The 12,765-nt window shown below is 51.2% G+C and overlaps 3 protein-coding genes and 2 non-coding genes across 5 annotated transcripts; 3 read left to right on the top strand and 2 right to left on the bottom strand.

Moving 5' to 3' along the window:
* Nucleotides 1-100: 100 nt before the first annotated feature.
* On the bottom strand, nt 101-2,807 carry BDW70DRAFT_138317 (1-phosphatidylinositol 4-kinase LSB6). The gene is made up of 2 exons (XM_073737199.1): nt 1,060-2,807; nt 101-1,007 (listed from the first exon to the last, which is right to left on the bottom strand). The coding sequence occupies exons 1-2, from the start codon at nt 2,557-2,559 to the stop codon at nt 180-182; spliced, it is 2,328 nt and encodes a 775-aa protein (XP_073594938.1). The 5' UTR covers nt 2,560-2,807; the 3' UTR covers nt 101-179.
* Nucleotides 2,808-6,014: 3,207 nt separating this feature from the next.
* On the top strand, nt 6,015-7,941 carry BDW70DRAFT_138313 (putative GATA transcription factor (AreB)). Its single transcript, XM_073737198.1, has 2 exons — nt 6,015-6,480; nt 6,567-7,941. Exons 1-2 carry the CDS (start codon nt 6,250-6,252, stop codon nt 7,272-7,274), a joined length of 939 nt encoding a protein of 312 aa, XP_073594937.1. The 5' UTR covers nt 6,015-6,249; the 3' UTR covers nt 7,275-7,941.
* A 941-nt stretch (nt 7,942-8,882) lies between these two features.
* BDW70DRAFT_t125 lies at nt 8,883-8,954 on the top strand. Its single transcript has one exon. It is a non-coding gene; the product is annotated as a tRNA-Glu (tRNA).
* A 372-nt stretch (nt 8,955-9,326) lies between these two features.
* BDW70DRAFT_71035 (putative MFS transporter) lies at nt 9,327-12,390 on the top strand. The gene is made up of 8 exons (XM_073744643.1): nt 9,327-9,848; nt 9,902-9,973; nt 10,026-10,158; nt 10,219-10,323; nt 10,375-11,005; nt 11,053-11,068; nt 11,116-11,233; nt 11,283-12,390. Exons 1-8 carry the CDS (start codon nt 9,768-9,770, stop codon nt 11,765-11,767), a joined length of 1,641 nt encoding a protein of 546 aa, XP_073594936.1. The 5' UTR covers nt 9,327-9,767; the 3' UTR covers nt 11,768-12,390.
* BDW70DRAFT_t121 lies at nt 12,141-12,212 on the bottom strand. The gene has a single exon. It is a non-coding gene; the product is annotated as a tRNA-Glu (tRNA).
* Nucleotides 12,391-12,765: the final 375 nt, after the last annotated feature.

Genomic DNA, 12,765 nt, shown 5'->3' with positions numbered 1-12,765 from the left:
ATGAAATGAGACGAAAATACAATGTCATGACGTTAATGGCCTCGGCGTGTTGAGAAGAGCAGGTGGAAGAAGAGAGAAGCTTATGCAAGAGGGAAAAGTCTTGCAGCTAATTAAAAAAAAGGAAAAAAAAAAAGGTGGCCGACAGCCAGAAGAAAACCGGTGATGTGAAAAGCCCAGCGCTAGCACCAAGTAAAAACAGGGTTTTTACTCTTAACAGCCTCTATTCGCTCGACGATGACTTTGCGCTGGTTCCCTTCCATTCCCTCTGCCGCCGCATAACCGAGGTCACCCTCCAGATCATCGCTGCTCCAGATTACGTGGGCCCCACGTGCACTGGACACGGAGCTGTGTTTCTGATGCTTGTTACCCGGCCGGGGAGCAAGTGACGGCCAGGTTTGGTCTCCGTTCCTCCTTGGGCTGAGGCCATCGGCACTGTCGCGGCTGAATCCATAATCGGTAGAGCTGGCAGTCGGGGGCCGTGCAGAATCACGAGAAGTCCGGCCTCGGGAAAGCTCAAATCGGTTCGGGTTGGGCAATTCACTAGGCGGTGATTGAAATCCCATCAAGTCCTGGTCAGCCACCGACATAGCAGCGCCTATGTCCATTTCTTCATTGTCTGGGTCGTAGCGATCATCATAACCTCTGATCTTACGTCGCTGGGCCTCCGTTGACGGCCCTCGAAGAGGGATGGCAACCGGAACGTCTACCAGGTCGTCCCAAACACAGACGCGCGTTCTTCGCGTGAGCTCAAGCGGACCATGATCCGCCTGTTTCAATGTTTCGACCACGTTCCACGCCTGCCCTTTCATGACCGCGATCTGCCTCGCAAACATACTCTCTTTGAAGTCGTCATCCTGTGAGAAAACCCGCCGTAAAGCCGTTTGCGTACCGCTCCACCAAGCGGTCGAGGTCAAAAGCGGTAAGAAGTGGTCTCGAGTCTTTTGGGAAAATGGCTGTCCAATTAGGGAAACTGGTAGAAACAGCCAGCCAAAGGGAAAGCTTCGCCACTAGACAATTGTTAGCATAAATACAGTCCTACAGTGGTAACAGGCGACGCACGGCATCGGGATGTTTCCAGGGCCATGACAGACTATTGTCAATGGCGCCAATCTGGATAGTCGCTCGAGGCTCCTGAGAATTCAAGGGAGTTCCCGTACGACTCACAGCTTGCATCGTCTCATGTCGCCGATATGGGTATGACGGAGAGGTTGCCTTGTCAGAATTGACCGAAACCGGTCGTGGAGGAACCAAATGGTCGTCATCATCCTGCTGGTGCTCGTTCGGCTTCGGCGGCTCCGCAACAATGGAGACATCCTCTGTTTTCCAGTCGATTTTGATCATCCAGTTATCCAAACCACGATCTGTATTTCGCATAATATAATCCAGGATAACCAGTTTCTCCAATTCTTCCCTGAAGGACTGTTTGAGATTCTCCGTCCAGTAGAATCGTCGCTCCCTGCTTTCCTCTTGTGGAGACGGTGTGCGAGCATGATCATCTTCGTCCTCTTCTCCCTCGTCTTCGTCGTCCGATTGTATCCCCGACGGTCGACAAGCCTCATTCCAGGGGCGCTTCTTGCGTTTCGGAGCGTCTTGAGCACGGAAGCCGGTGTTCGTCTGATCAGGCCACGGATGCTCTCTCAAGAAAAGATTAGCATCTTTGTAGCCTTTAAGGAAAACCTGAAAACTCCCCGCTTTGGGAGGGAGCGGTTTTTTACCCATCCAAGCTTTTCTTCGATCCCAGAAATCGTAGTAGAACGACTTTGACGACAGCCATACTATATCAGTGTAAGGCACCATGTTGGTGCGAAGACGAGAGTCGAGTACATAGGCAGCAGCTTCCGAGACATAGGACAAGTTGGGAATCAAGCATGCGCGACCGAAAAAGCAAGGGAATAGGTTTCGGTGTATCCATTTGGTCCATTTCGGGTTGCGGGATGCATACGGTTCTTCATCCTTGGGTTTGAACACTCCAACGACTTTGCCTTCGCTATTGCGCGCAAAATAACTTCCCGAGCTGCCCTGGGAGATCATTCGGGGGTGAACGCCGAGCTCGATAGCCAACCGCACGCTCTCCACAACTTCCTCAAACCCCTCCCGAGCCTTTCGCGTAGCCATCTCAGCTTCCTCCGAGTCCAGCTCTTCCGCTGTGATCGGTCGAACGCCATTTGGTGGTTGAAAAACCGAATGGTAAATCTCCAGCTTCTCCTCCTCGAGTGTCTTTCCTTTCACGCGATGAATCTTGAATTTAGAGGCAAATTCCTCTGCCCAGCGCTCAAGACGCGCATTGATCGCCTTGATATCCACGGCCGAATTCCTCCGTCCTCGGCGGTGTTGTACGCTCGATCTCCGTCGGTATTCGGGCGGCGTCGTTGCGACGCCTGGGGGCATCGAGCCTCGGGTTGAGATTGGTTCATAATGTGTGCCGTAGGGGTTAACTGTGCTGGAAGTATGGTACAGATCATCGTCATCCGAGTATTCGTAGGGGTCGTTATGTCTATCCTCTTCCTCTTGGGCCAAACGAGCATAACCAGACGTCGCGGGTCGATTGTTCTTCGGCATGGTTCTATAGAATAAAAGAAATGATTTGAAAAGGGGCGTGAATGAAAGGCGAGAAGACGAAGCCAGAAATTAGGAGGAGAAGAACAAGCGGCAATTCTTCAAGGCATTACCATTACCGGTACAGTGTTGGAATCCGGGGTATTAAAAAGGGGATGGACTAGGCGGACGTTTGAGAAGCGAAAGCGATGAGCGGTGGAAATGTGAATATGCAGAAGGTTATCAACAGAAAGGAAAAGCAACCGTTGAAGTGAACTCCGTCATCTATTTGTGGTTGGGGGGTCTGCCGAAGGACAAAAGCTGAAGCAAGCAGGAGGCGAGAACCCAGCAGGCCGGCCACGTCTCTGAAGACTGCCAGACTTTCGGCTCCAAGGCTTCGAAGTGGAACTACCCAGCTGATACCGTTCCGTACTGTATCATACGGCCCGTCGCACCGCCACAAATCTCTTGTCAACTCCACCAGAGCTTCGTCCCAGGCTCCCACAATGATAACGACAAATAACGTCCCGATTTCGTTCCTGACCCCTGAAACGATCTTCGCTTGAATACGCGTCCGGAGTCGATTCGGTCAGCCCTTGAACACAGGGTTCAAGGGTCCAATATGCTATCAGCCTGCTTGTTGCCGTGTCCAATTCTTGCAGCAATTGATGCTATACTCCGGTGGATGAATTACAGGAAAGTCATCAATACCAGAGTTTTTATCGAAGGACTAAAAATCATCACACAGTCCGTTCAAACGTGGCGCCAGAGGTGACTCAATCCGCCGCATCAAGGTCCTCAAAAAGGTTCAACAAAAGAGACACATTGGCCCGGCCGCAGGGCGACGAATCTGCTCTCATCGGGCCTATCCTGAAGGTCTCAGCAGCTTGCGAAGAACTCTGTGGTAAGAAAGGCCGGCCACAAATGTCTTCTCGGGGCCCCAGCCGTCACTCTCATCGTAAGAACGGAATACAACTCGGGATGGCGTGCAGTGCTTTAGGAACGGCTCATCACTGGCCGAGCGCAGCTTCTGGCCGCTTAACTATCTTATGATGCCTTGGTCGCGTCGCCAGCGAACACAAGGACACGCCAGCTGCCATTGCTGGGCAATCACTCCTGTAAGTGCTACGGCTGCGCATCGGCTCGGCTTAGGATCCTCACGTTGGCACACACTTGCCTCAACTAAACTCTGAAGCGAAATCTTGCATATATTGACGGAATCTAGTCTTACTTCATTCAAAACGCTGATGCTGGAGCAGTAGTCGACAGCTGCGGAGAAGGCGTTAGGCAAGGTTCGACTACCCAGTACTGTCTCTCTAGCAGCAACCTCTCTGCGGGCGACACATCGAGGCCGGTGCAGAGTAGGACACGGTGTATCACGGAAGTCTGGGCTTGAGGCAGTCAATTCGCTATCGGCAGTAATCCCTCAAGTATTAATTTTGCATCGACGAACCCAACCTTACCTGTTGACGCAGAATCTAAAGGGATTATACCCAGCGCCCATATTACCGACGATGTCAGAACCATCGAATAACCAAGCCCTGCTGTTACCTGAATCTGTGAATCGGAGCGGACCGAGGACGCCTCCGTGACTCACGATGGCGTGTAACCCGACATAACAATATGCCGTCTACTCGAAGCTCTTCAGAGGACATAGTACAGCTCCCTAGCTGAGGTCAATGGTTTATTAATACAAACCAACTTCTCGGAACCGGCGACCTCGGTTGCTAGTCATCCCTCCAAAGGAGAGGTCCCAGTCATCAGGCTGACAGATACCCTTTGCGACCCGCCGCAGCCACATCCGCTCCCTGTGAGAAGACAAACCTGTGCTTCAGTAGTCAGGTGCTTTTACAGAGGGGCAAGTAGGAGCCAACATCAAGCAGTCGAGATTGAGCTGTGCCTTTTTCGATCAGCCAACTCATCATCATAACGGTCTAGGCCGGGAAATTCCCTCTCGACCACAGAGGGTACATGGCCGTTGCAAGGCACGCACAATTGGACCGTACCAGGTCATCAGCATTGTAGAAGTGAGTGTTTGACTATTTGCCAGGATAGGTACACTAGTTGTGATTCGGTGAGAAGTGGATGGTGGATCGTTTCTTTATAATGTCATTGCGCACTCAATACCTACCAAAGTGCGCCAGGTGAAAGCGCAATGTCCCCATATATTGTACATCTTCCAGCCAGCGTAGTAGAACCCTCATCTGCTTGGCAGTAATCAGGTATCCTTCCGCCCGTATTTTTTAGCCATGATCGCCTACCATTGGCTATAGTGCTTGGGTGTTTCAAATTACAGGTAAACAAAACTGCCAGTAGATGGGCTCCACTAAATACAGGCCAGAGGGCAGGTGAACCTGAGAGAAGGGTTCCCAAGAGATCAATAATCGTCGATAGTGGCAGGCCCAACACCCTTTATTGTTCCATTTTTTGGGCCGATATCGTTGTAATATCATCATAGTAACTGCCCTTTTCTTCTCTCGCCTTAGGAACTTGCTAGATTCGTCTCTGCTTGTATTTGCAGAACTGCACTGCATCGCAAGCTTGTGCTCGGCTCTCTGGCTTGTTTTCCTTATCTTTCGCTCCTTATCCTACCGAACCCCAACCAAACAAGAACACGGCGTTCTTGATTTAACTGATCTTTTCAATCCATTCTTCGAGGCATTGCTCTCTGGATTTCATCGAATTCCAACTAGCGCACGAACTATAGAGGACATTCCACTTCACCCTCCCTTTTTACGTGGCTGGTCCCCCTCGCGACAGAGCCGAAATCTTTCCTCCACCTCGCCCGCGTCCTATGCAACACTTGGAGAAAAGGTTCAATTGAGCTGAAGGTGTCTTTATTCGGTCAACAGGGACCAACTTTCTAGCAGCTTACCTGCCACGACCTCCATCGTGGCTTCGCTTCTATTCCGGGCGTCGCCCCTCGACCCGGCACTTCGTCCTCCATCGCCTTCGAGCGACAAGTCGAACGATCTTCCTTACGACCCTTCTTCCTCGTCCGTTGAGAGCCAGTCGGCAACCGATACAGCACCAGAGGTCTCAGCATCGTCGCAGTACTTCACCGCGCTTCCGGACCTGGCCCCTAGTTCCCTTGACAAAAGTCCTGAGGAGGGGATAAGCAGTGCCAGCGCTTTTTCAGGCTCTCTAGGACCATCGCTACCTGGTCTATCTGTCCTGGCATCGGTCGCGTCCGCGCCAACTTCGAATCTACGGTGCGTATGCCACTCCGGTAGTCGTTATAAGGCTGGCAGCGGCATGAATTGATGTCCGTATTGGTCATTTGGTCTTTTTTTATCCTCGGAATTTCTAAACGTCTTATCGATCAGAAGATCGCCGGCTAATAAAGTGAACGAACAGCACCTCAAGTGGCGATGCACATCTAGGCATGGCTAGCACGACCTACGCGACATCTTCTCCCGCTGCTACGACTGGAGGTCAAGGCAACAATCCTGTGAGTACACCTTCTTCGACTCCTTTCATTTTGATCACATTTGCAATTGCGTTTTTCATACTGCAACATTGCTTTTTCGTCTCGTTTTATTTTTTCCTTATCAGCAGTCTTGGCATCTCACCGCTATCGGGCCTATAATCGCTCTCCCAATCTTATCTACCCAGCAATCTTCTTCACTATCAACGGCCTACTCCCACGCAGCCCCCTCATCTCCCCTCTCCTCTTTTCTTCCTCTATTCTCCAGTATATCCTCTCGAAATAATATGGCGAGTATTTTGGCTGATCAGAAACGCCCTCAATTACAGCCCATATGCCAGAATTGCGGCACCTCCAAGACTCCCTTATGGCGTAGGGACGAACTCGGCTCGGTGCTTTGCAATGCTTGCGGTTTGTTCCTAAAGCTCCATGGCAGACCGCGGCCCATCAGCCTCAAAACAGATGTGATCAAGAGCCGCAATCGAGTCAAAACTGCTGGTCAGGGACCAAAGCGCAAAGTGAGTCCTCGAGCCGAGTTTTTCTCGGGCATTTTGCACCTTATCATGGCGGATAGCGGTCGCTAATGCTCAAGTGTGTGCAATAGTCCGGTAGCGCAGTCGACGGAAATGGGCTTTCCTCCTCGAGGTCGGAAGCTGGCACCCCGCCTCTGGGGGTTTCGCAGGGATATCGTCGCGCGTCGCGTAAGATGTCACCCGGGCATTCAGACCGATCCAATTCCCCAGTGCCTCCGACCGATGCTCACGGACTTTCCGCCTTGCACCAGCCGCTCGCGCAGCCTCATCACAATTCCAATATTGCGCCGCAGCATTTGTTCGACAGTGTAACGGCCGGAGACCACACGAGTCAACTTCCTTCCGTCCAGCTTCGTCAGCCTTCCCCCACGTCTACAACCGCGCCGGTAGACCGCCATCATGAGCCTCCGCAGACATACGAGGACCTCCTGGCGGCCAACACGTCCTTGAAGACCCGTGTCAGCGAGCTAGACCTCATCAATGGGCTCTTTAGGGGTCGCGTCGCGGAACTTGAGCAGAGCGATGCAACCGCGCGACGGTCCGAGATGATTCTTCGCGACTCAGAGGTGCGTCTGCGGCGTTCCCTCGATGACGCTCAGAGAAGGGAAGAGGAGCTCAAGCGGCGTATAGCCGAGTTAGAGCGCCAGCTTGCCGAACAGACTAATGGAGGGAATACATCTCAGGAAAACCCTCTTGAGCCGCTGGCCAAGAGAATGAAACTTTCCGACGTGGTGGAGCATGATTCGAACTCACCAGCCAAATCGCCTAAGAGTATCTAGCTTGGGCTTTCAAGATCTGGGGTCATTTCTTCGCGGAATGCGCTGTTCGACAGCTGACATGTCGCGAGTCATTTGGTCCTAATACATTATTGATACCCTTCGCAGTTCTTGTCATTGGCTGGTTATATATCCGATTGAATGTCTCTCATCCCGTCCGGTCTACTGTTGTTTTCTTTTGTGTTCTATGACTTGTCTGCAATAGAACCTTGCAAACAAGGCGCTTTTTTTTTTTAATCCTGATATGAAAATGCCTAAACGACACGACAAAACCCGCGAAGCGAAGGGGGCCTTAGACGGGGCAATTCTGTTCGATAATTGTGTTTATAATTTCTGGAATTGATTTACTTTCTTGAATTTGTTCCTGTCTGTGCAAGGCTCTTATCTGTCGCATGAGATGGGTCTTGATCAGTCCATCTTCGCGCTATGAGGTTTTCGAATGATGCGTATAGCGCTGGACTGGGGACATCGATTGCCGACTTCCAGCCCCAGTCCTTAGGTCGCTTAGGTCCTTTCTTATCAGACTGGATACTTGGTGGAGATAATGCGCTGTCTGGCTCAAGGTGCGGCTGGGGCATCTGCGTATTATCAGCTATTTTGATACTGTCGCTAATCTATCGCCTGGGCCCGGAGGTGTTCTAGTGCCTGACTATGTAACGCAGCATCTCCTCTGCTTCCTGATACCTATGAGCACCGATTTCTATCGCTCCCTTCTATTTTCCAATTGAGCACTAGGGCTATGAACCACGGTGTAATCAATATCCCGCAGATTCGACGCTATCGATAGTAGCAGCAATATATGCACCTATATGAATCAATGCTTATCTTTCTCCTATCAGCTCTTGATACCGAGGCTAATCGGGTGAACTCTGTCTGATAGCCGATGCTCTAAAGTGTCGATGGTTTCACAACCTTGTCCTCTCAAGCCGTCCGTACCGTTTTCTGTATCGGCTATGCTGTGAATGGCCTTCTACGCCGCCTCTGGCTTCGGGCGACAAGTCCACCATGCATATGTCTACCTCTGATTGTGTGCTTTATTAACCATATGTCACCATAATCGGTTCATCAGTCGGATCACTTATATACTTGCGCAACTGCCGTCGTGGTTACTTTGGGGCTACGAGCTTCTTAGCAGATCCTGTAGCTTCTCATCCCAATTCAATAGGGCATATGGTAAGATATTGCGCTCCCTAGTGGTTGTGCCCATATTCCGCGCTGTAATCGATTGGATGGCCGGTCCATGTCCTGGTGGACCATATTTGTTGCTCATTCCTTGGGCTGTTGCTTGCGGTGCCGTCCGCGCATGTACATATATATACATATACTCTTAGCCGATTTTCTTTGCTACAGCATCGGATGCAGTAAGACGACAAGCTTAAGCGCGAACTGCCGAGTCTGCCGGGCACTGTCATTTATCAAAGGAATATATCCCATGTTTCCCGAGCTTCCGTCCATGGGCTGGAACCGAGCGTGGTGAAGCCTTCTCTGGAGCACATGCATGAGCCTTGTTATAACTTTATAGGTAATTATGTCCGAATCGTGCCGTCATAGCAGAGGCTTCCTAGTGGGGAATGGTTATTTATCAAAAAACAGCTACATTAATATATCGAATCCGATATGGTGTAATGGTTAACATCGCCGTCTCTCACACGGCAGCTCGGGGTTCGATTCCCCGTATCGGAATTATTCTTTTTTTTTTGCCTTACGCCTTTTATGTGCCTGAAGCTGACGCTGATCTGCGTGACCATAGAACATCGACTGTTTCCCGTTGCACAGCATTTGAAGGGTGGCATAAGCCCTGCTGTAGGTAGACTAAGATAACAATTGCGACCCGACTGCCCTTCACTGGGCTCTTGCCTGGCTGCTGATGTTTCCCTCTGGTCATAGCGATGAATAGGCTTCTGATCGGCAGGTGAGGCGTCTGCGTGACTGGACCGTCATCAGCTGTCACGGAATTGGCGGCCACGAAGTCTAGTATTTGGAGTTGGTACTAGCGGCGCAGGACTTTGGAGATTGGAGTCTGGAGCTAGAGCCTTATGAGGATGGGAGGGATTTGGATTACGGAATATTTCATTAGCGTTTCGGAGCACATCTGATAACGCGGCCTCTGCTTTAGCTGCGTGGAGTGCGGACACTTTGCCTCTCCTTACCACCCCTTGGCTTCGTCAAGTCCTGCCTGTCGCTCCCACTTCTACACCCATTTGCACTCGGCATTCACATCGACACGCTCGATCTACCTCCAGGGCTCGCAGCGATACTACATTGGAACCCATGCACGGCCCTACCCTTCACAACGCTGGTCGCTGATTGCGTGCTTGCTTGCTCCAACGTCCGCCCCGATAGCGGCATCCCGCCCTCCCCACGCGAACACCGCCGGTCGAGGTTATCTCAAAAAGTCCCCGGGGAGCCTTATCCTCCGCAAACACATTCGCGATTCTACATGATACACTAGGCAATAGACACTCATCGGGTGTTAATTATACCCAAACCGACGCGATGACCGACACGGCCCAGAAAATGAAACGGATTATCTCCGTTGTGGCGGCGACACTGGTGGCTCTTGCTTGTGGTACAAACGTATGGATTTAGCCTTGAGCTGCTCGAGGCGAGAGATGCTGAATTGTAGACAGTATGCGTACTCGGCATGGGCGCCCCAATTTGCGCAGAAGATGAAGCTCTCATCCACCCAAAGCAACCTTATAGTAAGGGGATATCCTGCTCCTGGAAGATCGCATATCGCCTGACATAATGTAGGGCGCAGCCGGTAATCTGGGAATGTATGCGTGTGGTGTTCCGATGGGTCTCTTGACGGACAACCGTGGGCCTCGACTTACAACCCTAATTGGGGCTGTAGCTCTTGGGCTGGGATACTTTCCGCTGCATCTTGGTATGGCGCCAATACTTCCACTTCACTCGGAAGCGAAGGGCAGTCGCTAACGTGTCACAGCTTATAACGGTGGTCAAGGTTCCATGGGGGTTTTCTTCATGTCATTTTTCTCTTTCCTGACAGGTTTCGGGAGCTGCTCTGCCTTTGGAGCCTCCATCAAGACCGGTGCGTCCACTAAAGTGGCTTGAACCCAGAAAACACAGCTAATAACGATAGCTGCCACGAATTTCCCCGAGCACCGTGGGACGGCGACGGCGTTTCCCCTTGCTGCGTTCGGTCTGAGTGCCTTCTTCTGGTCGACAATGTCGGCTGTTCTGTTCCACGGCGATACCGGCCGGTTCCTTCTCATGCTGGCCTTGGGAACTTCTCTTATCAATCTTTTCTCAACTCCTTTCATGCGACTCCTGGCCCCTGCCCCTGCGGCGCCGTATATCTCGGTCTCTCGACCTCGTTCGGTGGAATCCAGGCCGCTCCGGAGGCCCAAATCTACCGAGCTGCAATCTCACTTTGGAGACTCTGGTGAAGCAGGTATGCATACTTCTACTACTATCTTCTCCCAGTCCGCGGTCCACTCCAGAACCCACTCCACCGCGTCTCACTCCCAGCCGAACGGGAACGGCCCGGATTTTGATGAGTTGTCATCTTTGGTCTCCAAGACGCCGTCAAGGACATCGCAGGAGTCCTTCTACGAGTGTAACGCGGAAGTGGATGACGATGGGTTCTCTGATGTCACTCCGGACTCACATCAGCCAGACATCAGGGGATTGGCAATGCTCCGTAAGATCGAGTTCTGGCAGCTTTTCCTGACCATGGCACTACTTTCTGGCATCGGTCTGATGACCATCAAGTATGTTCCTTTCTACCCTTACTTGGTTCTTGGCTGACAGCTTCCAGTAATATTGGCAATAGTGTAAGGAGATTTCCTACTGCATTGGATCGTGTATTGACAATCCATAGGCCAAATCGCTCTGGGAGCACTATGATGATAGTGCGTCGCCCAAATTTATCCAGGAACGACAAGTTATGCACGTTTCGATTCTGTCCTTTGGCAACTTTGCTGGCCGTCTTTCTAGTGGTTAGTATATACACAGGGCTGTCCGGCATACTAGGCTCACACTCGCTAGGCATTGGATCCGATATTCTTGTCAAGAAGTTCAACATGTCACGATTCTGGTGCCTCCTCATGTCCTCGGCGGTATTCACCCTCACGCAACTCGCAGGCGCATCGATCTGGAACCCAAATCAACTGGCAATTGTGTCGGCCTTTACCGGCATCGCCTACGGGTTCCTTTTCGGCGTTTTCCCATCCTTGACTGCTCACACTTTTGGCATCAATGGTCTCTCGCAGAACTTCGGCGTGATGACCATGGCGCCAGTGCTGAGCGGTAACATATTTAACCTGTTTTACGGGATGGTTTACGACCATCATTCAATCGTGGATGGTAACGGAGACCGGGACTGTCCAGACGGGCTCTCGTGCTACCAGTCCGCGTATTACATGACCTTCTTTTCTGGAGTCGGTGGAATCATTGTGTGCTTATGGAGCATTTGGCGCGACGGCCGGCGTACACGGACGCATGCTAAGCTTGAGCATGATCGACTCGCCTGATTTGATCCCCCCTCAAGACGACGACAGATACACCGTGAAATACTTTTCGTTCTGCCAGCTTCTGCACTAGCTATTGACTTGGCCCGTCGCAGGTACCAGGCCACGTTTACTCATTTCCTTGGCTATATCTTCTCCCGAAATATAGACTTTTGCTCCTATGACATTCTTTCACATATAATTCCCTTGTTGTTTCGCATGCACTGTACATATTCACATTGCCAACACGTTCTTGGAGGCATCCAAGATCTGACATACCAGCACAGACAGCCAACCGCCTCCTGGGTTCTTGCCCAGTGACTGTGCAAGGTCGACAAGGGAAAAAAAAAGAAAAAAGGAAAAATAAGTTACCTTATCAAGGTTGATAAGCAACAGATTCCGATACGGGGAATCGAACCCCGAGCTGCCGTGTGAGAGACGGCGATGTTAACCATTACACCATATCGGATTGTGTAATGAACTGAGAAAAAATTGGCTATATAGGGCATAAAACCTTATGGAGCGCGAATGTGGCCTAGTCACATGACCGAACTAGGGTATCCACCTCAGCCGCAGCCGCAGCCGCAGCACGCATACCACTATCCTCTTTCATGGCTGGTCTTCGAGTCATTGGGGCAATGCTGGATGTATCATACAGTGTTTAAGAAACGCACTGTGTAGACTCTTGATGCTTGTAGTAGCTTCATATCTGCTACGATTGTTTCTAAAAGCGGGCGGGGTCAGGATTCAGCCCTGTCCATGACACCCTTGAAGTGATACCGAGCTCCTTTGTTACAAAATCTCCAGAGTGGAATTACGATCGCTCGTAAGTTCCGAGTTCAGCTTGACACCTCACTGGGTCGCCGGGAGAATTGTTGTAGTAGCTTGAGCCTCACGGCACTGCTCGGGCCGAGAGGCCAATTATCTAGGGAAAGTTGACCGAGACCAAAGACGAGGCTCTAAGGATTAGGGCAACGGGCTATTCCGTTTAAACGGCATATAATGCTGGAGACTGGGGTCCG

This window comes from Aspergillus foveolatus, assembly GCF_047715535.1.
Source record: "Aspergillus foveolatus strain CBS 279.81 unplaced genomic scaffold BDW70scaffold_32, whole genome shotgun sequence".
Lineage (NCBI taxonomy): Eukaryota > Fungi > Ascomycota > Eurotiomycetes > Eurotiales > Aspergillaceae > Aspergillus > Aspergillus foveolatus.
This window is presented reverse-complemented; position numbering and strand designations above follow the sequence as displayed.